This window comes from Kogia breviceps, chromosome 19 (assembly GCF_026419965.1).
Source record: "Kogia breviceps isolate mKogBre1 chromosome 19, mKogBre1 haplotype 1, whole genome shotgun sequence".
NCBI classification, from domain to species: domain Eukaryota; kingdom Metazoa; phylum Chordata; class Mammalia; order Artiodactyla; family Physeteridae; genus Kogia; species Kogia breviceps.
In genome coordinates this window covers 57,699,085-57,725,647 of record NC_081328.1, presented here as the reverse complement: position 1 = coordinate 57,725,647, position 26,563 = coordinate 57,699,085, and the positions used below count along the sequence as shown (strand labels likewise).

At 40.0% G+C, this 26,563-nt stretch overlaps 1 protein-coding gene across 8 annotated transcripts in view; it reads left to right on the top strand.

Moving 5' to 3' along the window:
• Window positions 1-26,563, top strand: part of HELZ (helicase with zinc finger) — a 153,762-nt gene that overhangs the window by 69,719 nt on the left and 57,480 nt on the right. For all 8 annotated transcript variants that reach the window (XM_067021928.1, XM_067021927.1, XM_067021926.1 and 5 more), the window contains 7 exons: window positions 2,462-2,640; window positions 5,811-5,929; window positions 7,310-7,455; window positions 8,725-8,872; window positions 12,255-12,438; window positions 13,574-13,802; window positions 20,233-20,437. In XM_067021928.1, coding sequence (XP_066878029.1) covers window positions 2,462-2,640; window positions 5,811-5,929; window positions 7,310-7,455; window positions 8,725-8,872; window positions 12,255-12,438; window positions 13,574-13,802; window positions 20,233-20,437 — 1,210 coding nt within the window. The remainder of the gene's footprint in view (window positions 1-2,461; window positions 2,641-5,810; window positions 5,930-7,309; window positions 7,456-8,724; window positions 8,873-12,254; window positions 12,439-13,573; window positions 13,803-20,232; window positions 20,438-26,563) is intronic.

The window sequence follows — 26,563 nt, the reverse complement described above, 5'->3', positions numbered from 1 at the left end:
AAATACTACTGACATTTTACAGTTTAATTTCTAGTCATTTATATGCTTAAATACACACACGTAAGTTAATATTAATGGGATCATAATTGGTAAATACTTTTTCAGATAATTTTTAAAATGAGATTTTTCATATATTTAAAAGTAAATTCTGCTTTGCTGATCTGATTAAATATTTTTTATTAAAACCTAAGACATGTTTAAGATTAGGAGTGGTGTTGCTTACTTTCACAGTCCTTCCTATCATAGTAATGCTTTTAAAATACATGACTTTCCTCTATGACAATTTATTTACAAATTAGGGACATTTATTAAATGCTTTTTTTGGTTTTGCCTTGCTTAAAAAAAGACAATAACTAGTTTTAATTGTTTCATGGAGGGTTAGAACACATTGTAGAGGATCATGAGGTTGGTGTTTGTGCATATGACATTTGAGCTGCCTTTGAAACATTCTTGAGGAGACAGATGTCAAATAAATAGTTGGATATGCATCTTGGAGCTCAGAGGTGAGGCCTTGGCTGCAGAGAGAGAAGAACGTGTGAGTCATCAGGGTATTGGTGGTAATTGAAGCCATGGGCCTGGGATGAGATGGTGAGGTGAGAAGACAGAGCTCGATGAGAGAGCACTAAAGGCTGAGCCTTGAGGAAGCAGCTTAGAGAGGTGGGAGGATAGCAGCGAGTGGTTGGGTTAGGGCAGCTGAGGGAGAGAATGTTTCAAGGAGGGAATGACCACAGAGATGGATGCTGCGGATAAGTAACTTGATGGGCGCGGAAAATGTCCAGACGATTTAGTGACCTGGAAGTTTATGTCCCTTGATCGGACCCTCACAGTCTCCTGAGTTCTTGGCTGTCTCACTGATCGCTGCTTCCCAGTCTCCTCTCCTGTGTCCCTCCATTCCCCAGCCTCTGCATGTGCAAGTGGCCCGTCTCTCATTCTTCCAACTAGTTTCCTTTTTATCTACGCTTACTCTCCAGGTGAGCTCTTCTGGTCTCAGGGTTTGAGCATGATCTCAGTTGTACATTTCTTGTCGTAGGCACTCTTCTGAACTCCACACTTAGAACTACCTCTGCTCACTGGATATCTCCGCTTGGGTGTCTGCTACTAAACGTGTCCACAACAGACGTCCCAGTTCCCACCCCAGATTTGTTCCTCCCGAGCACCACCACTGCCACTCACCCAGTTTCAGAGCCACGGAACATCCTTTCTCTTAAATCCCACATCTAGTATATCAGTGAATCCTGTCAGCATTACTTGCAAAACGTGCAGTGATCTGACCATTTTCACATCTCTGCTGTTAACCACGCTGGTTCAAGCTATCATTTTTTCTTGTCCGGATCATTACAGCGGCTCCTAATCGGTCTCCTTGATGTTGCCCCTCCCCTGCCTCTCTCCCAGTCCCTGGTGTGACGGAGCAGCTGGTACTGGTTTGTGAGAGCCAATCATGTGCATGTCTTCCCAAGTTCATGTGAAATTGGCCACGATAGTAGGTTTTGTACCCCAGAAACCAGCAAACACTGCAGATCAGGTCACCCCTCCCCACCCCCCCGAAGGCTGATTGTTCAGCATTTACCACCACACCCCTGTCCAGCCCTCTTCCTGCCTCCAAAACTGTGTATTCTGTCCAAAGAAACAGAGGGGTCCTTTAACAACCTAAGGCATGTCTCTTGACATGTCCCCTGTTACAACTCTCTGATGGCTTTCCATTAAAATCAGAATAAATCCAAAGTCTTTATGAAAGTTTGCAAGCCATGTGACTTGCCTCTGTGCTGGCCCATAGTAGATGCCCAGCAGATTTTTGTGACATGGGTGGGTTGGGGATGGGGGGAGGTGGGTGGGCGGATGAGTTGTTTCTGTACCATCTTAGTAATCTGTCGTACGAGTCCCATTTCTGTTTTTCTTTTGCAATTAATAGAGAGATGCTCTTTCTTAAGATTTTCTGATGGTCCAAAATTTAAATTTATTTTTAAATTTCCAGAACTTTAAGTAGAGGTCTATTTAAATATAGGTATAAGAATATATTCTAAAGTGAAATGCAAGTAACTTTTAAATTTCTCTTGTAAGTATGCAGTTCACTATATTTTATTAACATAGATAATATAAGTATATTTTTGTAAGAATATTCTAGGGAAAAAAAGTAATTCCCAAATGGGAATGTTTTGAAGTAAAAAAAACTAATGCTTATGAAACTCTGTGTGTCATTCTGTTGTAAGATTATTCTGAACACTTAAAAATAATTAGATGTTTATCTTATCATAGTGTATACACTTGCTGCTTGATTCATTTTTTGGTGGGGGGGAGTTACAGTTGTATGTTAGATTCTAATCCAGTAGAGTGGTAACAGTTACCAGACTTATTTGTTAATTTCCAGGTATTGTAGTCTTAAATCATAATGTTGATGTTTTGATAATCAGATACTGGTAAGATGTTAATAAGTATAAGTCGGAAATGTCATCTTCTTTTATAGGGTATATTTCAGAAACCGCTGGGTAAAGACTGTCCACCCGGTTGTGCATCAGTACTGTTTGATCTCAGGCGCACACTCCACCTTTCAGATGCCACAGAAAGAAGATATTCTTAAACACCGAGTGGTGGTGGTGACGTTGAATACTTCCCAGTACCTCTGTCAGTTGGACCTCGAACCTGGTATGCTGACTCAAGCCACAGAAAGGGTGTCTGAATGCCCAGGGCTGTGCATTCAGTTTAGATCAGGGGTTGGCCTGTGGGCCGTATCTGGCCTGCTGTCTGTTTTTGTAAATCAAGTTTCAATTGGATGGAACACAGTCATGCCCATTTATTTACCTGTATTTTCTATGGGTTCTTTTGTGCTACAGCAGCTGAGTCGAGTAGTTGCAACACAGACTGTATGACCAAAAAAACCTAAAATGTGTACTGTTTGGCCCTTCACACACACGAAAATGATCAACCCCTAGTTTAGACATTTTAGTGACTGCTACTCTATTTGTTCTTTAATTGATCAGATGGTATTTACTCACTATTGATCATGTGAAAAATTCAAATTTGGACACTTGGTTTTTTTACAATGTTCTCAAGTTTTTAATTTTAAAATAGTTTTCCATTAATACAGTGTAGAGACAACAATCATGATAGGTTTTTTTATGACATACCACTAAGATTATTTAAGTACAGGAACTATGTAAAATCAAACTAATATTATACAAAGTACAGGTAGATGGTGACAAGAAGTTCTGATAAATATGGCAGAACTTAACCATCAAAATGTGGCATCACTTTAAGGTAGTTGCTTTGGAAGAATATTCATTTATTACTGCTTTATTATAATTGTTGGCATTGGTCAACGCTTTTTTGCTCTCTCCTTTTGGAATTGCTTTCAGAGCCAGTGACAAATTCTTTTAAGTCTCTGGAAGGTAGAGACAGTTCTCTTCACCTTGTATTCCTGGCACTTGGCCCAGGGTATAGACACCTGGAGGCCCTTGATAAACCTCTGTTTATCTTAAAGGATGAACAGTGGCCAAACTTGCTTTTTTGAGAGTAATTTTAGAAAAGCTTCAAAATCTTTCTGAGACATGTCTGGTAAATAAGGTAGGTTATCAAACTGAGCAATACCATTAGGGTTGGAAGAAAAAGAGAGAGAGAGAGAGACGTGCCTCTCATTTAATGAGACTTATTTTTCTTGTGCACGCAGCTCATAGCTGGCTGGTGAGGGCAGTTACAAAAGCAGAGTTTCAAAAATGTTTTGAACAGTGGCTGCATCCATTGGAATGAGTTATATTTCCTCTCAACTGACTTCTTTGATGGAACAACACTTATTTGCAATGTAAATTTTGGTATGTTTATTTAACAATCGGTCTCATTACTTCATGATTATACTCTGCATATTTGCCACGTAAATTAAATACCCAAGCCTCCTAAACAGTATAGTTTTGAGGAGGAGTAAAGAATGGCTTTGAAGAGCAAGAGTGTAGAACATTTATTGCAAGTCAACTATCTGCTTTTAGGCATTGTTTATACTTCATTTAATTCTCATATCAACTTTGTGGAGGGTTATTTTACAGCTAAGACAACCAAAGCTCAGGCTAAATCAGTTTGACTAATTCAGGTTTCTTTTACTAGCTTAAGCAACAGTATAACAATTTCGTGATTTATTCAGTTCCTGATTTAAGCCTAGCTCTATTTAATTAAAATGTTATCTAATGAAAACAGTAGATTTTTTTCACTAGTCTCAGTTTTTTCCAATTTTTTTTTTGCAGTTTTTTCCAATTTGATCCTATAATTATATAGTCATCTTCCTTAATTTAATTAGTCTTTTAGAGCAAAAAGCACAAATTCTCCTCAACAGGGAAATGCACGTGTCCAAATCATGCTTGGGCCACTGTCATTAAATAGGCAACACTTATTGATACTTGTGCTGTCAACGTAGCCATTTGTTTGAATGGAGCCTGATGATGGCGGTGACGGTGCTGGCGCTTATTACTGCGAGTCAGTAAGGCTTAGAAAGCTCCCAACCTAGAAACAAGCTGCATTAGGAAGATGTATAAACAGATCGTTTGGAACTCGTTGCTATTCATAGAAATAGAGGTTAGGTTCTTGGGCCATCTCACGGGCGGCTAATCAGAGAGTTGCCACTGGTCATTCTGTTGACAAGCTACTTTGTGGTGTTTGCTGTGCTGGGAAGAACGGGGCGCCCCCTCCCTACCCCCGTGAGCTAGCCAGAGGGGGCAACAGTTACTTCTACCATTGAGACAGCAAGGAGATTTTTCTTCTGTCTCCTCTTACAGAGGCAGAGAGGCTTTTCCTCCTTTCTGTACACAGATTCCTGTGCCTCGGTGTGGGTGGCCGCAGCAACCGAGGCGCGGGTGTTTTGCATCTGGGGGATGTTTGATACTGTACATTTTTTTTTTTTTTTTTTTTTTTTTTTTTTTTTGTGGTACGCGGGCCTCCCACTGCTGTGGCCTCTCCCGTTGCGGGGCACAGGCTCCGGACGCGCAGGCTCAGCGGCCACGGCTCACGGGCCCAGCCGCTCCGCGGCACGCGGGATCCTCCCGGACCGGGGCACGAACCCGTATCCCCTGCATCGGCAGGCGGACTCTCAGCCACTGCGCCACCAGGGAAGGCCCGATACTGTACATTTTTGATACTGGTTGTGTCACTTTTGTTTTTTTCTTTTTCAGACTGGTGATATTTTTACAGTCAGAATAGGGTCTTAGGCTACAAAATTGTATATAATCTTATAATCTGTATGCACACACGCATGCACGCACACACGCGTGCACACACACACGCAATAAACATAAATAATCAAAATAGTGAATTTGCTAACATATAACCTTTGTTTTTGGTCAAAGTTAGATTATCACTTTCTCCTTTATGTTAGATTTTGGGTATAATTTTCTTTACTTTAATGTCTAATGTGTGTGTTTAAGCTAAAGTTACTTATAAACTACCATTGTTTTATTTTTGGTGTTTTAGCAGATAAATAGTGAAAGGATTTTGGGCCTTATCACTGTTTTGTTGCCAGCTTTTCTTTGTGGTGAAAAGCTGCTATCTTGTACTTCTAAAGTCTTTTTTATGTGTCCTGATTTAATTGTTAGTCTTGAGGCCATTACTACCAGATGCCATTTACATATCTATTGTTGAGTAAGATAGTTATTCCTTTCAACTTCTATTTTTTAAATAATGATTTAAATATATGATCTTCTAAATTGAGGACTGGCATTAAAAGTACTCACAGCTCTTAAATCAGGACAGTAAACTCTTTCCTTAAAAGAAAGACACTACTCCTCCCTTTATCACTGCTGTAATATGCGGTCCTGTGTTTACACTGTACCTCGCAGGCTTTTTTACCCACGTTCTATTAGATGAGGCTGCCCAGGCCATGGAGTGTGAAACCATCATGCCCCTAGCATTAGCAACTAAGGACACCCGGGTGGTCCTGGCTGGAGACCACATGCAGGTGAGTGCCCTCTGAGTCACCATGTGGAAAGGAACTTCTCTTATATTTTGATGTTTAATATTTTGTTTTCTAAAACAGCCTATGAAATTGCACCATGCATGTCAGTTTAAGTGCTTTAAATATTTCTGTACTAATAGTGGAAAATGTTGGTGTTTCTGAAGGAAAATTGCTATCCCACCCCCACCCCCCCGCTCCACTTTTTTTCCTTCTTTGCATAGAGTGGAATGAATGAGTCTATCAGTGTTCTAATTGTCATGGTTATTAATTTGAAGTTCAGTTCTCTGTAGTATGAATATTTGATTCTTACTTTTCTTTATCAAATAAATTTAAATTATCCTTCTTACGATTCCCCAGTTCCTGTCCCCAACATTTGTTTTCCTGAAGGGTTAATTTTTCATTCTCATGGGAAACAAAGTGCTTAATTAAAAATAATAGCCAAAATCTCAAAGAACTTGTCTGTTCTTAATACCGACGTATGAAAGAAAATTACAGTTTTTCTATTGGAATATCAATTTTGCAAAGTTTCAGCTTGAGGTTCTTTCTCTTTTGTCACAGTTGGTTGAGATTAAACCTACACATTGTTGTAGCTGTCCATTTAGGAAAGAGTTGAAGGTAGAGGGACAAGTTCTGCTTTTGTTTCTTTGCCAGAAGTTTAATTTTGTTCTTAGCATCAAAGTTATAATCAAGGATGGCTCCTTACACTTTACGAGATAAAGATGGCTTTTTTGCTAATTATTAAAAATACGTGTTTTAGTCATAGGTGGTGTATCCTGCTAGCTCACTGTTTAAAATAGTTGCTTAATTTTAGTGAGACAGTGGATTGACTCCCCCAATGATGCAGTGGGTTGCATCCCTAAAATTACTAAGGTAGTAGCTATTTATTATTAAGTTGGAAGAGTCCTTTATTAACCTATGTGCAGAAACTCTAGGTTAGTGTTGGCATGCTGAAACAAAAAATTAGAGAATTTAGCCTCATTCTTTTTTTTTTTTTTTTTTTTTTTTTTTTTTTGTGGTTCGCGGGCCTCTCACTGCTGTGGCCTCTCCCGTTGCGGAGCACAGGCTCCGGACGTGCAGGCTCAGCGGCCACGGCTCACGGGCCCAGCCCCTCCGCGGCACGTGGGATAGTGGGGCACGAACCCGCGTCCCCTGCATCGGCAGGCGGGCTCTCAACCGCTGCGCCACCGGGGAAGCCCTAGCCTCATTCTTTATAGTAGTAAAACTGTCCCTAGAAAATATTTTTGACTCCTTATTCCAGCATTCAGCATGTTGAGGTTTAGTACATCAGAAGTTTCAGCATGGTGGATTTTTTTTGAAAGGATGTTAAAAAAAATACTGCTTGTATGTTTAGTTAAATTCTCTCCATGTGTCTCTCTGTTACAGCTCAGCCCTTTTGTTTACAGTGAGTTTGCCAGGGAGAGAAACCTTCACGTTTCATTGCTTGACCGGCTCTATGAGCATTACCCGGCCGAGTTTCCCTGCAGGATCCTCCTGTGTGAGAACTACCGCTCCCACGAAGCTATCATCAAGTAGGTGTGAACTGCCCCTCTGTCACACTTTGTGTGGTCCGGTGGAAGGGGACGCAGAACAGCACTGTTCCTAGGGCCAGATTATTCCCAGCGGAGTTACATGGTGTCCCTAGTGCTGCAAATCATGCTTAATTTTATGTCTGTGAAAGTACACTTCAAAAAGTCAGCTGTAATTTATTATAGTAGGGCAGTTCTGGAAACAAAAACTTTAGGTTCTAGTAGCTATAAACATATTTTCCTGTGACTAAATATATAATGTATATGTAAAAGTACATGATGTAATAAACATATGTTGACAGGCCACATAATGGTTTGCGTATGTGTGTCTGGCTCTGTTATACAAGGAGTCTATTTTAAAAGAAAGGAAGGATGGGAGGGAGGAAGGAGAAAAAACCATGAAACTTAGTAATAAAGTTTTAAAAGGTCTCTATTGTAAAAGTATCATAAGTGGTAGCCCAGTGAATAGTCACAAGCCAAACGTACCCCTCAACCAGCATCCAGACCAAAAGAGCAGGACGTTCCCAGCGCCCTGGGAGCCCCTCTGTGCTCCTTTCCTGTCACTGCCAGCACCAAAATGTAGGGGTTTTTCACGTTTAATATAATTTAATAATATTGATTCTGGCGGTCACGTGAAGCTAATTTTCCGGTTTCTCTGAAAGCAGTAGGAAAGATATAAAAAGAAGTTTAGACTGAAGGGTGGCTTTTATCACTGTCGTGAGATGCGGTTCCTCTTTCTTTGTTGCCAGCCATCTGCTGCAGTCAGTGATGAGCCGGGTACTATACGTAGTATCTTCATTGGCAAAGAGTATTCACTTTAAGGTTGAAGACTGGAACACCCTCCAATTGCGTGTATTGTTTCAGTGTCTATAGACCTGTGTTTGCATAAGTATATGATCCACGTAAATAAAAATATACATTAAAAAATTTTAGTATAGGAAACCACAACACCTATCAAATTTCCTCATAAAACAAGAGTTTCATCTAGTACTGAACTGTCGTCATTTCTTCCTTTTATTTCTGTGTTCTGGCTTCATGCCTTCCCCAGATCAATTCATTTATCGGTGGTATACCAGGAGCCCACTGTGTTTTCATTTCTCTGGCTAATTTTGCTGAAAATCTTGGTATCAGGGGTATCAGATGTTTGGATTAAAATTAATCATGGGCATAAAGCAGCGTGATACTTGACTGGTAATTGTTTCCTATGGGTAGAATTAATTTTGATGATAGATTACTATTTATTTATTTATTTATTTTGGTCTTTTTCTGCAGTTACACCTCTGAGCTCTTCTATGAGGGCAAACTGATGGCCAGTGGAAAGCAGCCAGCACACAAGGATTTCTACCCACTCACCTTCTTTACAGCACGAGGGGAAGATGTACAAGAGAAAAATAGCACAGCTTTTTATAATAATGCAGAGGTACCTTTGTCCTTTTTGCAAATTGTTGACATTTTTGCAGTCATATATATATATATATACATATAGTCTGGTCTTATTAAGCATTTATTTAAAATTTTGGGTTGATATTTTATTGTGTGTTGACTTCATTTACATGAAAATAGTATGGAAGTTTATTCTTTTCTTGTGTAACACTGATTTGTTAAGATGAATCTGCTACGGGAAACAAAAACTTTGATTTACATTTGTTTTATGCCAAAATAGAGAACTTGGTTTCAAAGAAGCCGTCTGAAATGGACTATGGCCACATGTTCTAGCGCTCGCTCCAGTGAGGCATCGTTTTACATGAGTAGAACTTGACTTGTGGAGTCCTGAGCTCCAGGGGCTCACACAGAGCCAGATGATGATGGTGCCGACCCATTATGTGCTGCAACTTGTGTGCTTCTCTTACAGTTTCTGACTTTTTTTTTTTTTTTTTTTTTTTTTTGCGGTAAGTGGGCCTCTCACTGTCGCGGCCCCTCCCGTTGCGGAGCACAGGCTCCGGACGCGCAGGCCCAGCGGCCACGGCTCACGGGCCCAGCCGCTCAGCAGCATGTGGGATCCTCCCGGACCGGGGCACGAACCCGTGTCCCCTGCATCGGCAGGCGGACTCTCAACCACTGCGCCACCAGGGAAGCCCAGTTTCTGACTTTTTAAGTTCAGAGAAAATGTGGGAAGTATGAGGGGTCAGATCAGGTAGCAGACAAAAACCTGTGATGTCTTTAGGGGCCAGCAGGCCAGAGAACCTGAGGTTTGGTTCTGGCTGTCACAAGAGAGTGCAGGCCTGGACTTCGGGAAGCCCAGGGGAGGATGTGCGCATGGTTGGTCATTAGAAGAATGATTCTTGATCTGTGATCTCCGTCTCCCTTTCTTCCCTTGAGTCCCATGCTTTAATATAAAATAAAGTACTCATTTTATTTACAAAAAAATGCCATTTATTAGGTAATAGTAATTCATCTTTCCATTAAAAAATTGGTCAGAGGCCTGTAGTTAGAAGTCAGTACAAGAAAACTGACAGCACCCACTTGATAAAATCCTAGCCAAAAGTAAAGAAACTTGACATTTTAATTAGTCTGTGCCAATTAATTTTAGGAAAAGGTAAACTTTTCTTTACCTGTTTGAAATATTGACAAATAACTCTAGGGTTTCCTTTGTTACTTTTGCACTCAGGTTGGAAACTACTGGCTGGAAAATCAGTTAAGAAGAGAAAGGAGAATAAATATACTATTATACTGTCTTTTATAATTAACCATGTAATTACGTTTAGTAGTATGCTTTGTTTGTGTGGATTTGAATTACTGTCTGGTGTCACTTGCTTTCAGCCTAATGAATTTCTTTTAGTGTTTCTTTTAGGTCAGGTCTGCTAGTAAAGAATTCTTTCAGTTTTTGTTTTTTCTGGGAATGTCTTTGTTTTGCCTTCATTTTTGAAAAGTAGTTTTGCTGGGTACTATTGAGTTATTTCTTTCAGCACACTGAAATATGCTTTCCTACTGCTTTATTGCCCTCATTGTTTCTGATGAGCAGTCATCTGTTAATCTTATTGGAGTTCTTTGTAAGTGATGAGTTTTTTTTGTTGTTGCTGTTATCGAGATTTTGTTTTTGTCTGTGACTTCTACCGTGGTGACTATGTTACGAACTCCTGTACGAGCAAAAGGAGACTGCGTGCTTCACCCACTGTCCCACTCAGATCCTCCCTATGTAGCAGGAGGTGGGGGTAGGGGAATAGGTACCAACCAATTGCTGCTAACTGCTCGTAGGCCTCCTGCTGCACATTGCTGGGGAAAACAAGATCTCTGATGTTCATCCACTGCTGCCACCGCCTGGAGTAGTTCTTTCACACCAGGGAGCTGGAGCAGGTGGGAACTGCCCCTCGGCTGCTGAAACAGTCCTGTGAGACAGGGCTGTGGGCGAATGGGGGCAGGCCCAGCCTTCTACTCTTCTTACTGACTTTCTGTAGATTTTGTTGAAACAATGCTTCTCAATTTCTTGGAAGCTCTTTGATCAATCTCCAGAGACTTCGAATGATTATCTGTTGGTCTTGACCAGCTTCATAGATGTCTATCTGGGAGAGAGGTTTCCCCAAGCTCCTCATACCATTGCAAGTCTGTGTGTTTTGACTACAGTTTTATGCTGCCTATGATATAAGGGGTAACAGAGGGGCGAAGTGGAGAAATGGTTGTGTGTTGCTTGTTCTTACGGGTGAGAGCCCCATGTTTTCAATCCAGTTGACTCATCAGCACCCTTGGGCCGTCTGGGTAGTTGTTTCACTTGCTGGCATTTCATTATAACAACAGGGTGACTTGAGTCTGCTCCTCTGCCGTTCGCTGAATCTGTATGTGGCAGTGGGCACTGCATCCTGGCCATTAACCCTTGAGTTCTTAAAAGGAATAAAACTACCAAATTTTTGTATACTTACTATTATAGATTTAAGTAGATATTATTAACAAATAGTAAATAAATAATGTATTTAAAAGACATTAAAAAATTTCTCCTTCCTCTCTCTGCGCCTGGACTCTTGCCTGACCCTCTGTTGAGCTTGCCTTATAATACGTATTTTAAATTAGGAATCTATTTTCTAAACATACAGTAATCTCTTCACAGGCAGGGAGCATGTTTTAGTGATCATTTTGTCCTCTACTGTGCCAAGCATCGACACTATTTGTTTGATGAATTCATTGAATTAAAGTAGATTAAACTACACTAAAAGTTCTACTCTAATTCACTAAGTGGGGTCCAGAAAATCCAGATGGTAAAATATGGGCTTACTTCACTGCCCGGTTAATGACAGGGCTTGAGCGGAGTCGTACCATGAGAAGGCAGCAAAGTCTGAAAGTCTGCGCTGAGGCCCAGATTTGCCCCAGTGCCAGCTGCGGTTTGCTGCCAGCTATTGGCTGTTCTGTTTACTTATATCCACGGGGACAGGAGGAAGGGTGGCCCTCGCACCGCCGAGGCGCTGGCGGTGCTGTGACTCTAGGGCTCTCCTGATGGGTTTCATCGGCCTGAGCTGCGGAGCGGACTGAGAAATACTGGGAACGTGGGGTGGCCGGTCCCACGCGCCTCTCTCTAAACAGGAGCCCGAACCTGTCCCCGTTTGAGAAGGGGGGCCAGGTGAGGGGCGGGGCCAGTGGCCAGTTACATCATCTCCGATTTTCATGTTGTCACTGGGTGCGCTGTTGTAGAGATTTACCGCTTGAAATGTAAACAAAAGTGTGTTCACATCACCAAAGCATTATTCCTGTTTCGAGGTGGTTTTAAAACGACGTTTGCTAAAATGAGATCCTTTGTACCTCCATTTCAGTTGCCATATTCTTTTCTCCCAGTGCTTGTATAACTTTGATATGTATACATGTACGTTTGTTTAAAGGTCTTTGAAGTGGTGGAACGTGTGGAAGAGTTAAGAAGGAAGTGGCCAGTAGCGTGGGGGAAGTTAGATGACGGCAGCATTGGTGTGGTGACCCCGTATGCCGACCAGGTGTTCAGGATACGCGCTGAACTTCGAAAAAAGAGATTATCGGATGTTAACGTCGAAAGGGTGCTAAATGTTCAAGGTAACTATTAATGGAAATGAATTAAGTTATTCAAACGGTTAGATCTTAAAATGTGTGCACATTTGATTTTTAGTTTTCAAGATCGCTTTTCTGGACAAGCAGTTACGTATTCATTTCATACCAAGTTCTTTAATGCCAAATTTGGCAACTCAAGGTCGAGCTCATTTACATGTTCGTTAAATTTCTCTATCCCAATAAAAGAAGTATCAACAAATGGACTTCCTCTGTGACTGTAACTGCAAATATCTGTGTGCTATAGTTGCAATCGCAGTAGCATACAACACCTATTGTTGTTATAATGTATCTGAGAACTCATTTGTTTATAAAGATTTTTAAAAACTTGTACCTGTCAAGCAAATTTTTAAAGGCATAGCTTGTTCTTCATCTAGATCTTCCTAAGTGAATAAAGCAACTTTTAAATTTTCATGTAATTAGTTGCTATGAAATTTGTGCATTTAAGTAAGTGAAGCAACACTATAATGTGAGTGCCAGAAAAGCCCACTACAATCTGAGGTTTCATGGTAATATACAATAATAAGAGTAATACAATTTCTAGATCATGGGAAAAAAAATAGCTCCAGTAATACCATGCGTTCAGATCATGCAGAATTTGGGTGTGCATTTTAGAAAGACTATTAGGAAGCGTCCAAAGACGACCTAGCATAGTTAGTGGTCTAGAAACTGCCCTGTGGAGTCAGAAATGGTTGAAAGAACTAGGATTGTTTGGCCTGGAGAAGAGAGAACTAAGAATTGACGCTAGAACTGTATTCTCACCTGTGGAGGCTTGTCATAGAATGAGAGAAGAGCTGTGTCCATGTAAGAAAGAACACGTGCAAACTAGTCTCTCTCTGGACTTCCTTACGGAATCAGTTCTTTTGGGTGTATTTCCAGAAGTAGAGTTGCTGCATCATATGTTAGTTCTATGTTTAATTTCTTTGAGGAACTGCCATGCTATTTTCTATAGTGTTTTACATACTATTTTATATTTCCACCTACAGTGAACAGGAGTTCCAGTTTCTCCACATTCTCATCAACACCTCTTATTTAGCAATAACATTTAAAAAATGAAATGCTTTTATTATATCCGTGGTTCAGAGTAACAGTCCTCTTTTATTTTTAATTTTTTTTTTTACAGGAAAGCAATTCAGAGTTTTGTTTCTTAGCACAGTACGTACCAGACATACTTGTAAACATAAACAGACACCAATTAAAAAGAAAGAGCAGCTGCTGGAGGATCCCACCGAGGACTTAGATTATGGTTTTTTGTCCAACTATAAGCTGCTCAACACCGCCATCACGAGGGCACAGTCCCTGGTCGCCGTGGTTGGCGACCCCGTCGCGCTGTGCTCTATTGGAAGATGCAGGTAATTACGTGTCAGTGTTTGAGACATTAACGGGGGAGGTGGAGAGTAATTTGCCTCCCTGTGCACGTATTGATATGACCTCCTGGCTAATTAAAGTCAACTTTAGTCTCAACTAATACCCAGTGGGAACACGAAAGTATATTGCTTTGAGCCTATTCATTATGTATATAAAATTGTGTGTTCACTGAATCAGTCACCATTCATAAGATGTTTCCTGAGTGCCTACTGTGTTCTAAGTACTCTTCTAGCCACTGAGGATACATCAGTGAACAAAACAGACAAAAATCTCTGTCTTTGTGGGGCTTAACATTTTATTGGGGAGGAGAGGAACACCGACAATAAGCAAGATAAAAACACTTGGTAGTATTTTATGTGGTAAGTTCAATGGAAAAGAAATAGAACATCAAGGGGCATTAGAAGTGATGGGGTAGGGTGGGCGGTTTGTGATCTCACATGGTGTGTGTGGTCAGAGAAGGCCTCACTGAGAAGCTGACTCTGGAGTTGAGGGTATGCGCTACGCAGGCTCCTGGGCTACTAAGAGTGCTCCGGGACAAGGGACTGACCAGTGCGAGGGTCCCGAAGGTGGTTTTGTGTGTGTGCGTTATCTTTGATGGAGACTGAATTGCATACCCATACTCCCCTCTTTTTTCCTTCATTATTGTTTTAGCTCGTTTTTGATGAGTTTCCTTCTCATTTTCTCTCAAGGCTTCTCAGTGCAAATCTTTGCGTCTGGTTAATCCAGAGGATCTTAAAATTAGGGGGTTAAAAAGGGTTATTACTTGTCTTTGGAAAGAACTGTTAGTATTCCTTAGATTGTGGTCATAAGGAATGTTAAAATATCAACATAAATTAAAAAATGTCTCTTTGTACACTTATGATTTATACTAGTTAATAGGAATTTTAATTGTATGAAGCCAGTAATATAAGACTTGGCCTATGCAGTGTTGAAAAACTGTTACAAAAAATTTTACAGAAAAACAGTTGAACAGAAATTTAGAATATTCTTTATGAAAAAGAAAGAAATACACGAGGGATTACTTAAATAAACATTTTTAAGTATTCTAGTACCTGTCAGAGTGAGTTCAGAAAAGTAGAACGCGGTGCTGATGGTCTCATATACACCTTGGGTAGTTATTTCTTCGTGATATGTTAAAGGAGACAAAGCTGTTAGGAAGTGGCCTGTTTAAACCAAGTTTTCTGTTGCAATATAGATATAGCAGCATTTTATTATCTGTTTTCCTGTCTCAGCAGAAAAAAAGTATTCTATGGCAAAGGAGACAATTTGGGACCTTTAAGAATAAGCTGCAAACATTAGAGTTTACGATTCCAAAAGAAGTTAATATACTTTATAGGGGAAAGCCATTAACAAAGGAATCATGTAGAGTTTAATTTATGATTACGTTCTGAAGAATAACCTTTTATTTTTAAGGAAATAAAACTTGAATGTTCCATGATTTGTTTATATATAGCTAAACAATTCTATTGTAAAATATCTTTAATTTAAATTTATTTAATTTTAATTTAATTAATTTAATTTAATTTAATTTATTTAAAAAATAGATTTCCATTAATTTTTAGCCACTAATGACAAAAAGTTGGGGAAGGAACTATATTAATTCCAAGATACCAATGAATAAAACTAAGTCTATTAATTTGCCCTTCCTTCCTGAGAAGTTCACTTTAGTTACTTTAGTATTCATTGCAAATATATTTGGTTAGAATATTGCTGTGGTAGTTTACCATTTTTGTTTATATTTATCATTTGATAAATGCGAGAACACATACAGTTTGATTAGAATTTTATTAGATTACAACTTGTAAAATAGGCTGACATGTATTAAAAGCAACTAGAAACTGTTGTGGGAATAAATAGGTATAACAGTAGTCTTGAGTGACATTACTTTTGGACATTCTTTATAAATAACCCCAAACATTTACCAACATGCATATTTTTTAAAACCATTACCCCTTGCCATAGAGGTATATTATACTGTGAATTACATGAGATCAGCATTTTTCACCCCTTCTCTGACATAAGTCATTATTTTCTCAGAGCAGATAGGTGAATGATTTTTCCTGAGGCCATGCTATCAGAATGATCCAGGGCTAATTTTTAACTTGAAGCCAGGTCTACTGGTTGCTTATTTCTTACTACTCGAGTAAGCTGGAGTGTGTCAAGGCCATCAAATTAATTTATAACCTAAGTAAGATATTTTCAGAGAGGTCAATACATTGTGTAGGGAGAGAAAAAATCATGTGACCAAGAGCTGAATGGGAATGCAGATAATCTGTGTTATTTGGACAATTTAATCAGCTCTAACCCAGGAGCTGATAGTTGAGGCTATGGACATTTATGCTTTACTCTTTCTAATTTCATTAGAAATTAAATTAATCTCATAATACAAGTAAATCTGGAGGACATAATGTGATTCTTAGGTACTGTACTAATGAAGGTGAGAATTCTTTGTATCAATAGTTTGAGTTAATCAGGATGTTTCCCTCCCTTGCTCATTTGATATTTATAAGAAACTAATATGATATTTCCAAATATTGATCAAGTTTTCAAGGAGTAATTACTGTGTTTACTATACCAGTTTAGAAGGCAACCAGTTATATAATCTTTTTTGTTGTAAAGGATTTTTAAACAGAACTTTTCTGTTAACCCTAAGTGAATGCAGGGAACTTTCCCTCCTCCCACTCGCCAGACGAACAAATATTACTGTAGTAGCTGCTGTTTATGGACAGCTTTCTCTGTGCCAGGTGCTATAGGTCAAGTGCTTTATACACTCTGCCTCGTTCAGTCATCCTAATAACCCAGTAATGTGGGTATTTTATTTGCATTTTAAATGGGCAGCCTGATGTAGAGTTTAAATTACTGCCCAGGACCACATAGCTACTAAGTGTCTCACTCAAACAGATGTCAGATTGACCTCACTGGGTTACCCTGCCTTTCCGAGGAAGCGAGGCCATGTGAGTGGATAAATCTACACTGAGTAAGGAGAGGTGATGGGGTTGGGGGACACAATGCGTTTTTCCAAACCAGAGACTTTGGAAGAGATTCTCCCTTTGAACCGAATTTCTTCATTAGCGCATTCCACCTGCTCGGTGAGATACAAACCTATTTCACGGGGGTGTGTATCTGCACACACACCCTCTCTCTCCATGACCTGAGGACGCCAAGTGATTGTTCAGTGTTTTATCGGCGATCCTAGAAGCAAGGTTAGCATGAAAATGAAAGCAGACTTTGGGTTCATGCAGTGATTGAAAGTAAGGTTTTGTCTTCTGAAAATAACACATCACAACGTAGGGGCACACTTGGGTTTTCTAACCAACATTACTAGAAAAAATAATTAACATGTTAACATTCTAGGGAGGTGCTGAGCGTCGGTGAAGCCTTTAAATAATCATAGCGAATTCTCCCGTCTGGGTGTTGTTGGAATTCTCAAGTGATCTTGCAGTTACGTGTTCTGAAATGCCTCATAATATGCCATGGTGTAGTACTTCAGTAAAGAATTGAGTTCAAGGACGGTGTGAAATGGTCTTTGAAAGAGCCTTCACAAAGAGAGAAAAAAGGAATATTTTTGGCTTTAAGAATTTTTGAAGGAAAGAATACATTTCTCTGAAAGTTTAAAAGTGAGAAATAAAAGTCTTCGTAGTGATAAAGTATAACAATGATAATAACACTGTTGGTGCCCTGTTGTACACATGAGGAAACTGAGGTATGAAGAGAGGTTAAATAACTTGCTGCCCAACGTTACAGGGCTGCTGAATGACAGAGCCATGGCTGAAGCCCAGGCAGCCTAGTTCTAGAATCCACGTGCTTGACCATTTTGCTATTCCCTGGGGCTGTCAAAAGACAAGTGAGATTTAAGATGGAAATTCCAGGTTGCTTTTGGAATTAGTTGAACTTGATTAGCTTATAGCAAGTGTTTAGTGTTACTTCTGAAACAGTTCCTTTAACTTGAAGGCTGTTTCCTTGAGATCCCTGGGATCTTGTAGATGAAAACTGTCACCAAGCTACCAGCTTCTTGTGACCTGTGAGGTTGTTTAAAGGTTCTGCTTAACTCGATGTTACTTCAGTACAGTTGAGGTCAGTAAGAGCCGTATAGGGACAGGGTATGGAGCTTAAAAAGGAGCTTGAAATAGAGCAAGTTCTGGTAGCATTTGGGTTATGTAAGCTGAAAATGAAAATATGTTATCATAAATTAAAATTAAAAACTGGGCTGTAGGGCTTCCCTGATGGCACAGTGGTCGAGAGTCCGCCTGCCGAAGCAGGGGACGCGGGTTCGTGCCCCGGTCCGGGAAGATCCCACGTGCCGCGGAGCGGCTGGGCCCGTGAGCCGTGGCCGCTGAGCCTGCGCTCAGCGCAGCCTGTGCTCCACGACAGGAGAGGCCGCAACAGTGAGAGGCCCGCGTACCGCAAAAACAAAAACAAAAACCAAAACTGGGCTGTAGTAAAGTCAGTCCATTCTCTCCTCATTTTGCTGTGTCTTGAAGTTCACACAAATATGAAATGCCACTCTATGAAATTGTTACTTTATCACTTGGACCAAAAAAACTTCCTTTTTAATACAGGATGTAGTAGAATTGTATTGGTAAATATTAACACAGTTGAATATTTTGGGGTTCTTTATTAAAAGGGTAGGAAAGTTTTTGGATTTTAGATCCTGAGTGCTATGTTGAAGATAGTCTTTCCTTAGCTGTCAGACTATGAGAAAAAAACTTGATTCCTGTGGAAACGTTCTTAAGAATAAAAATAAAGGGCAGCTTTCAGTGTGCATTTCTTAGCAACACACACTTCCTGTGGCTGAATGAGTATCTTGTTAGCCTTTATGTCTTATTGTTGGAAATACATATTTAATATTTTATAGCATTTTTACCTTTCCTATTGTTGACATGGAGGCCTGAAATTTTTTCTGGACCCATTTCTTAAACTCATCTTTAAAAAATTAGAAAAGATGGTAGAAAGCATATGTAAGAGAAACATAGTTTGAAATGAAAATCTGCAAAGTTTTATGAATATATTAATAACGCCATTCCCATTCATATACTAACTTTTATAATATAAACCTTTTTATTTATGCTTCTTGAAGCCATCTTGATTACCTGCTGTCCACCTGAACACAAGGATACCAACTTGGGAAGAAACCATATCACATATCTTTTTATAGCATAATAAAAAAAATTATTTGAATCTCATACTAAAGATAGGTATGCATATTTATAATAGTCATTTAAAATCCTAAAACTTTTTATATGTTATCTTTGATAATATATAATATTTTTACTATTTGGAGATCAATTTTCAAAACTTCAGGAACAACAGTGTACAACTGGATTAATTTTGAATGTATTTTTCTCGTTTAGCATTTATTAATTTGATTAGGAGCTAAATAATCATCATTAAAATTAGCATCCCAGGGCTTCCCTGGTGGCGCAGTGGTTAAGAATCCGCCTGCCAATGCAGGGGACGCGGGTTCGAGACCTGGTCCAGGAAGATCCCACATGCCGCAGAGCAACTAAGCCCATGCGCCACAGCTGCTGAGAATGCGCTCTAGAGCCCGCGAGCCACAAATACTGAAGCCCACGCGCCTAGAGCCCGTGCTCCGCAACAAGAGAAACCACCGCAGTGAGAATACCGCGCACCGCAACGAAGAGTAGCCCCCGCTCGCCGCAACTAGAGAAAGCCCGCTCGCAGCAACGAAGACCCCGTGCAGCCAAAAATAAATAAATCAATAAATTTATTTTAAAAAAGCATTCCAACTTCCTGTGTTTTTCACAATTTAATTCTTTTAACTTAGTCAATTAATGTTATGAGCTTTGCTGTGACAAGCATCAGTTAATTAAAAGAAAGATATAGGAATAACTGGTTATTTCTTAAGTTCCTTATGAGAATTATTTACTTTGTGGTTCAGATTTATGTCTGAATTGGCTTTTCTTAGTCACCCAGCACCAGGCTACTTTGGCCCCGTAATTCAGATTTGTGTGTGTGTATGTCTGTATGTATATAATATATATATATGTATACATATAAATGTGTATATGATGAGTATGCCTAGAAGTACAAATCTTTGATAAAATGAGTTATCAATTTTGAAATCCTTGCTTACTGTGTGGATAACAAAATCTGTCATTCCAAATTAGTGTGCATAGTCGAGCACTGACCATGTTACTTTCATTGATCATCCAGAATTACTGGAGAGCGGAATTTGTATGTTCCACGGTACTAGACATGACTGTAGTTTCAGAACCAAACTTCTGAAGTCTCGTGATCTGGTTGGGAAGATTATACCTGAATCATAGATGAATACTGGGCCTAAGGATTTGGGGTTGGGGTGGGGGAATTCGAAATTATCTTTAGTTGCTTTTAGTCATTTCTGTGATCTCATCCACTGAAATTATAAACTGATCTTCTAAATCTTTTCTGTAGGAAATTTTGGGAGCGGTTTATTGCCCTGTGTCATGAAAATAATAGCCTACATGGAATCACTTTTGAACAGATCAAAGCTCAGCTAGAGGCTTTAGAACTAAAGAAGACATATGTGTTGAATCCACTGGCACCTGAATTTATCCCCCGGGCTCTAAGAGTGCAGCACACGGGAAATACCAACAGATTGCAGCAATCACCCCCCAAGGTAAAGCCTGTCAGTGAAATTGAAGAGGTTAAAGAGAGAACAGTGCAGAGACGTCATAGATTCCTTAGCCTGCAGGTTACTTTACGTGTTGGAATTGAAGGTTACGTTTGACGGCAAGCAGTTTCTGCAAGGAACTCGTCCAGTGTGGACATTAAGTGAAAATACAGTGTGGTGTTTAGCCATGCTGCTTAATGGCATAATCATCCTCAAAAAGTTTTCAAGGGGACTTCCCTGCGGTCCATGGGTAAGACTTCACATTCCATTGCAGGGGGTGCAGGTTTAATCCCTGGTCGGGGAGCTAAGATCCCACATGCCTCGCAGCCCAAAAAACCAAAACATAATAAACCAGAAGCAATATTGTAACAAATTCAATAAAGACTTTAAAAATGGTCCACATCAAAAAAAAATCTTAAAAAAAAAAAAAAAAACTTTTCGGGTACCTGATTAGGTCTGGTGCCCTTTGTATAATATAACCTCCCGGTCCTCTCTACTGATAAGACTTATTTTTAGCAAGATGTGAATAAAACAAAGCAGTTTAAAAGACCGCCACACATATTAAAAGCATGCTCTTATAGAATATTATATAGCATGCTCTTATAGCATATTTTTTTACGAGGAAGAATATAATAATAGCAATATTTGTATAAAGAAAATAGTTCTAACCTCTTGTTGGTGACCAATTCAAGTGGTGTCTGACACAGTGAGGAGATTCGGCCGCGACTGCCTGAAGGTTACTTTCGTCGACTGTGACCAGTGTTTGTTGTATAAGACGTGGTCCAGTCATTGGGATGGGGTGGGGGGGAATCAAGGCCCCCGTGTCTGCTTTTGAACTATAGTTATTTTGGGCAGAAACAGCTGGTTTATTTGCTAGATTGCCTGAAAAAAAAATGCTTGCACTTACCACCTAGAAAAGAAAGTTATGAGAGTGGCATGTTTAGTATTTGTTCTGGTTTTGGGGTGTGTTTATAGTCATCAGCAGGATATTAAACTTACTGACATGAATTAAGAGACTATGCCAGTTTGGGGCTTCATTTAAAAAATGTAAAGCTTAATGTGTAAGAAATAATTATTGGTTTACTATCTTGAAGATCTTTTAGCTGAGTAAATATTAAACTGAGACGAGAACTGCTTTCTGTTTTAACGTACTGTTGTCTGAGTTTAATAAAAATGGACCTGATATACAGTAATGCTGTAGTGACTTGGAATTAAGCAGATTAAGCATTTTGCATAACCGAATCCTCCAGATTTCTAAAGTTTAAACTATTGATAAATTAATAATCAACTTATTTATCAAATAGTTAAGTTTCATCTATGTGACAGCTGTTACGGTAGGTAGTGGAGAAGCAGATTAGCCCCGGTCTTGTTGTGGCAGATGTTGGAGGGTAACAACAGTCCGAGGAGGTACCGCTCCACCGCAGTGGAGGCTGAGGGTAATTTCACCGAGTGGATGGGGTGCGTGGGAGGTTGGGGAGACCGTCAGAAACAAGAACAGAAGCTCCCTTGGGGCAGAGGTGTTCGCCTGTATTATTTGCTACTCTAGCCTCTGCGCCTAGAACAACATCTGGCTTATCACATGTGCTTAGAAGTATGTTTAAGATTAATGAGTGAAGCTTAACCAAGAGCTCATACGAAAAGCAAGAGGTGTGAGAGAGCAGGCTCTCCGGGGAACAGCAAGTAGCTTAAAGCAGGTGAAGAGTGGGAACCCAGTTAGAAACTTTTAAATTTTATTGTTTTTTTATTTAAATGTTTCAGAGACGTTATACCTTTTGCACATTCTTAAATACAATAAATACAATAAACTTTTTACTTAACTGATCAATGTTAACATCAATTAATGTGCCATAGATGCAGCTAGATTCAAGCCATGATTTCAAATGTCTGCTGACCCTAAGCAAGATCCTTTGATTTTCTTTTTGTTTTCATCTTAAAGGTAAAGAAAATAAATGTTGAGTCCACTTGCTTTCCCAACACTATACACCCCCCGAAGACAAAAACCCCGTTCTGTGTGCTTCTTGGGGCGCCTAGTGCGCCGCCCCGCTCTGCACGCGGCGGGTGCTCAGTAAGTGCCTGATAAGTGAGTAACGGCTGTGATGCCTCCAGGAGGCTGCGGCGGGGCCTCCTTCTTTCGGGAGGAAGGCTGCGGAATTAAGGACCATAGCAGCCATCTCCCCAGTGTTTTCTCATTACCTTTTTGGGAAATTTTCTACCCTGATCCAGTAGATATCGTCTGTTGTTTCACTGTCGCTAACACAGAGGTTCACTCAATTGTCTATATACCCGGTTATTTAAAGTTCCTTATATCATATATAATAATATTAATTTTAGGTAACGAAGTTATAGTGAGCCAAAGGTTACTTTTGTTATCATCTCTCCCTTCACGCCCCAGTACTGTATTTTGCTTCTATTAAATTATTTTGAGGATTGAATTTGTACTGGAGTCTTTTTTTATCCAACTTTCTATTGTAGAAAATTTCAAATATATACATAAATAGATGAGTATAATCAATTCCCTGTCATCCAGCTTCATTAACTATCAATTTATCCCTGATCTTGTTTCAGCTGTCAGCCCACCACTCCACCACCACATATACGCACTGGAGAATTTTGAAACAAATTCCAGATGTTTTATTTCATATGCTAGAGTCTTTTGATGAAGGGGAATTTACGTCATTGCAAGAAAAGCATGCTGTTTCTGAAAACAGGATACTAAGCCATATAATTTCCCCCCAAGTTTCCTTAATGTTTAACTTCTAATGCAATTCTGTGCATAAGAAATATTAAAAACTAGCAAGGTTAATGTTAGCCTGCGACTTAAAATCCCAGTAAGATTTAATGTAGCTAAAATCATCAGAAGGCTGGATGATGGTTAAACGTGCTCCCTTAGGACTGTGTCTGGCAGCAAAGCCTACCCCTAGCTCTTTACCAGTCGAATGGCTTTATTCTGCTCAGTAGATGTAGGCTCTCTGGTTAAGGGTTAGTGGAGGTACAGTTATTAGGGGATCCAGGAGCAGGTGGTCCTAGCTAAGCCTCATTGCCCCACTCTCCAGACATCATTTACTTGTAGGAAAGCATCTTTTTCGCGGGCACCTACAGAATCAACCCGTAGGAAGACAATTTGCTTGCCTTCAGTCTGCTTACTCCTGGGCACGTGCTGGGAACAGTGTTCAGAAACTTTGTGAAGATGGCACAGATTCATTTGTACATACTATAAAAACTGTTCAGAGGATAGACAATATACAGAAATGGGTCCTCTGAGAAGACCATAGCACTGTTTTGTAGATTTTAGTTTGTGAATTGTTCTTCACTGTCCGTCTCTAGCTGCTTATGCTGTGTCTCAGTGTCCAGACATCAGAAGACATGTCAGACTTACGTGGCTCAGTAGCTTCAGTGCCCAGCCCGGGGTGGACGTATCGTGGGCCCTCATGAGCAGTTGCTGAATGAATAAGTGGAAAATGATGAAAGAATGAGTGAATGAAAAGATAAATACTTGAATGAATAAACGGTTGAGTAAAAAAAATGGTCCTCAAAAACCAGATGATGTGAACTACATTTGTTTATAAGCTTTCTACCAAAGGTAGACATACTTTCTGAGATTTATTAGCAGAAGTTTGGAATTATCGTTACGGAATGACTTTTCTACATAGTTAGCTCTCGCTTACTGCTGCATTGTTATTTTGTTATATGCTACCAAACACTGTATATTTTGTATAGACCAAGCACACTTATTGCTCTGCAGTTGCATGGGAAGTCTAAATATGCTAGAGGAGTTTTCCCATATTGAACTGTACAGGGTGCTGACTTGTGCTTGCAGATATGCCACTGTTTTTTCGTGAGAGGCCCCAAGTTGCTTTTTTATCCCCCATTCGTTCAGCACTGTGCATTGAGCCGGGTGCTGTTCTAAGCTCAGGGCATCAGTAATGTGACCTAACCAGATAAAGTCCTATAGGTATTTAGGTCCTTTTATACTTTATATGCGTCAGCTCCATCAGCCGAGTCATCAAGACAGCACTGTGATGCGGTTGTTCCTTTCCAGGTTTCTTTTTCACTTAGTTTATCACACAGCACCCAGAGCGCTGGTGTATATTGTCTGGCACACTTCCAGCTTTACGGTGCAGGATCAGTCCAGGCAGTGGTTATTCTCTGTACTGGTCTCCTGTTGCTGTTGTAACAAAGTAGCACAAACCTAGTGACTAGAAACGACACCCGTGTATGATCTCATATTTCTTTGAGTCAGATGTCCAGGTTTTTGGTTGGTTTCTTCGCTCCAGGTCTCACAAGGCCAGGATCAAGGTGTTGGTCGAATGGGCTCTTATCTGGAGGCTCTGCGAAGGATCTGCTTCTAAGGTCATGCAGGTTGTTGGCAGAATCCAGTCCTTGTGGTTTAAGGACTGAGGTCCCTGTTTCCTTGCTGGCTGTCAGCTGGGAGCCATTCGTCGCTTCTGGAGGCTTCTTTCCGGTTCTCGCGTGTGGCCCTACCTCCCAGAGCTGTCAGCGGTGCATTGAAGCCTTCTCTCTCTCTCGGCATCTCTTCCTTCCTTTTCTTCCACATCTCTTTGACTCAGCTGGAGAGGTGTCTGTGCTTTTAGGGCTCATGTGATTAGATTGGATCACCCCGGATAATCCAGGATAATCTCCTATTTTGAGTCCTTAGTTATATCTGCAGAGCCCCGTTTGCCGCGTGGCGTGATGACTCATGGGTTCCAGGGAATAGGGTGTGTATGTCTTTGGGGGGCTGCCGTGCCTTCCACACTGACCCAGTGACCGCACTTTCCCCACCTGACACACAGCCACCCCTGGCTGACGAGTCCTCAGAGGCTAAGAACTCTGCGTGGTTTGTTAGCCTCTTGGAACGGTCTCGTCTCTGCTGTGTCACTGCCCTTCCTTTCTTCTGTCAGCGTGTCGGCCTCTGGCCGCTCTTGCGCTCACTTCTCATCTTCCTCCTGTTGCCGCCATCCCTGCTGTCTGCCATTTTCTCCTTTCCTCTGCCTGCTTTTCTTTTCACTTCTCGATTCCTCAGAAGCTTGTTTTTTTTGTTGTTTTGTTTTGTTTTGTTTTTTTAATAGCTAATGACAGTCACTGTGAACATTCTCTTCTGGTTAATGGACCAACTCTGATTCTTTCTTGACTATTTTTTTTTTCTGACTTTTTAAGAGTTAGAGCTTAGCTGCCCTTGCCTACCCATCGCTGACCAGCTGACCATGAGCCTTTGATGTTTAGTGCTAGCCTGAATATTTAAAGTTGCCGACAGATAGGGAGAGAAGTGGAGCATCACTGTACCTTTGCTTTGGTCAAGAACAAATTCTTCTTGCTATAGACATTATCCCCTCACGTAAGCTTTCAGATGTAATGTACAAATAAAAAATTTACATGGTCGAAGGGTAAGTTGTATAATGTGCTGCTTGCGTGGTGTAACAGCTTAGTGTGTTACATTTAGCCAATGAAAAGAGAAAACAATTTTTTAAAGTTTAGAAACTCAGAACCATATGTTTCTTCACGTATTTCTGCCCCAAAGTCACCATTTTTAATGATCGACTAGCCATTGTACGAATCTGCCATTGCTCATTTTAATAAATTCTCTACTGATGGACATTTAGGTTCCTGGAAGTGCAATTATTGGGTTAAAGCATATGTACATGTCTGATGCTTTTGACATCCACATTGATTTTCAGAAAATTTGTACATTCTCTTAAGCAGATTATGACACTGTGCATTTTCCTGTTCCTTCAGTAAATTTTACAGTTTAAGATGCCATGAATCATACTCAAAATATCATAAACCCCAAAGCATATTTACATTCATGTTATTATTTTAAAGGTTCTCATCCTCAAGAGTTGAAGATTGATAATTTTCCCTTGAAAACAGCTTTTACACTTCATCATTTAATTCATAGAAAAATCATAGGAAAGCTGCAAAGGAATAGAATTTAGGTTTCAGTCATATTGATGCATATATCTTTTTATAAAAAATTAATTTAAAAAGAAAAAAGAATTTTAGATATCCTTAATTTGAAGTTGAGGAAACTTGAGGCCTAGCACCATGACTTAATGTTTTTATTTTATTTTATTTTATTGTATTGTATTTATTTTTGGCTGTGTTGGGTCTTCGTTGCTGCGCACAGGCTTTCTC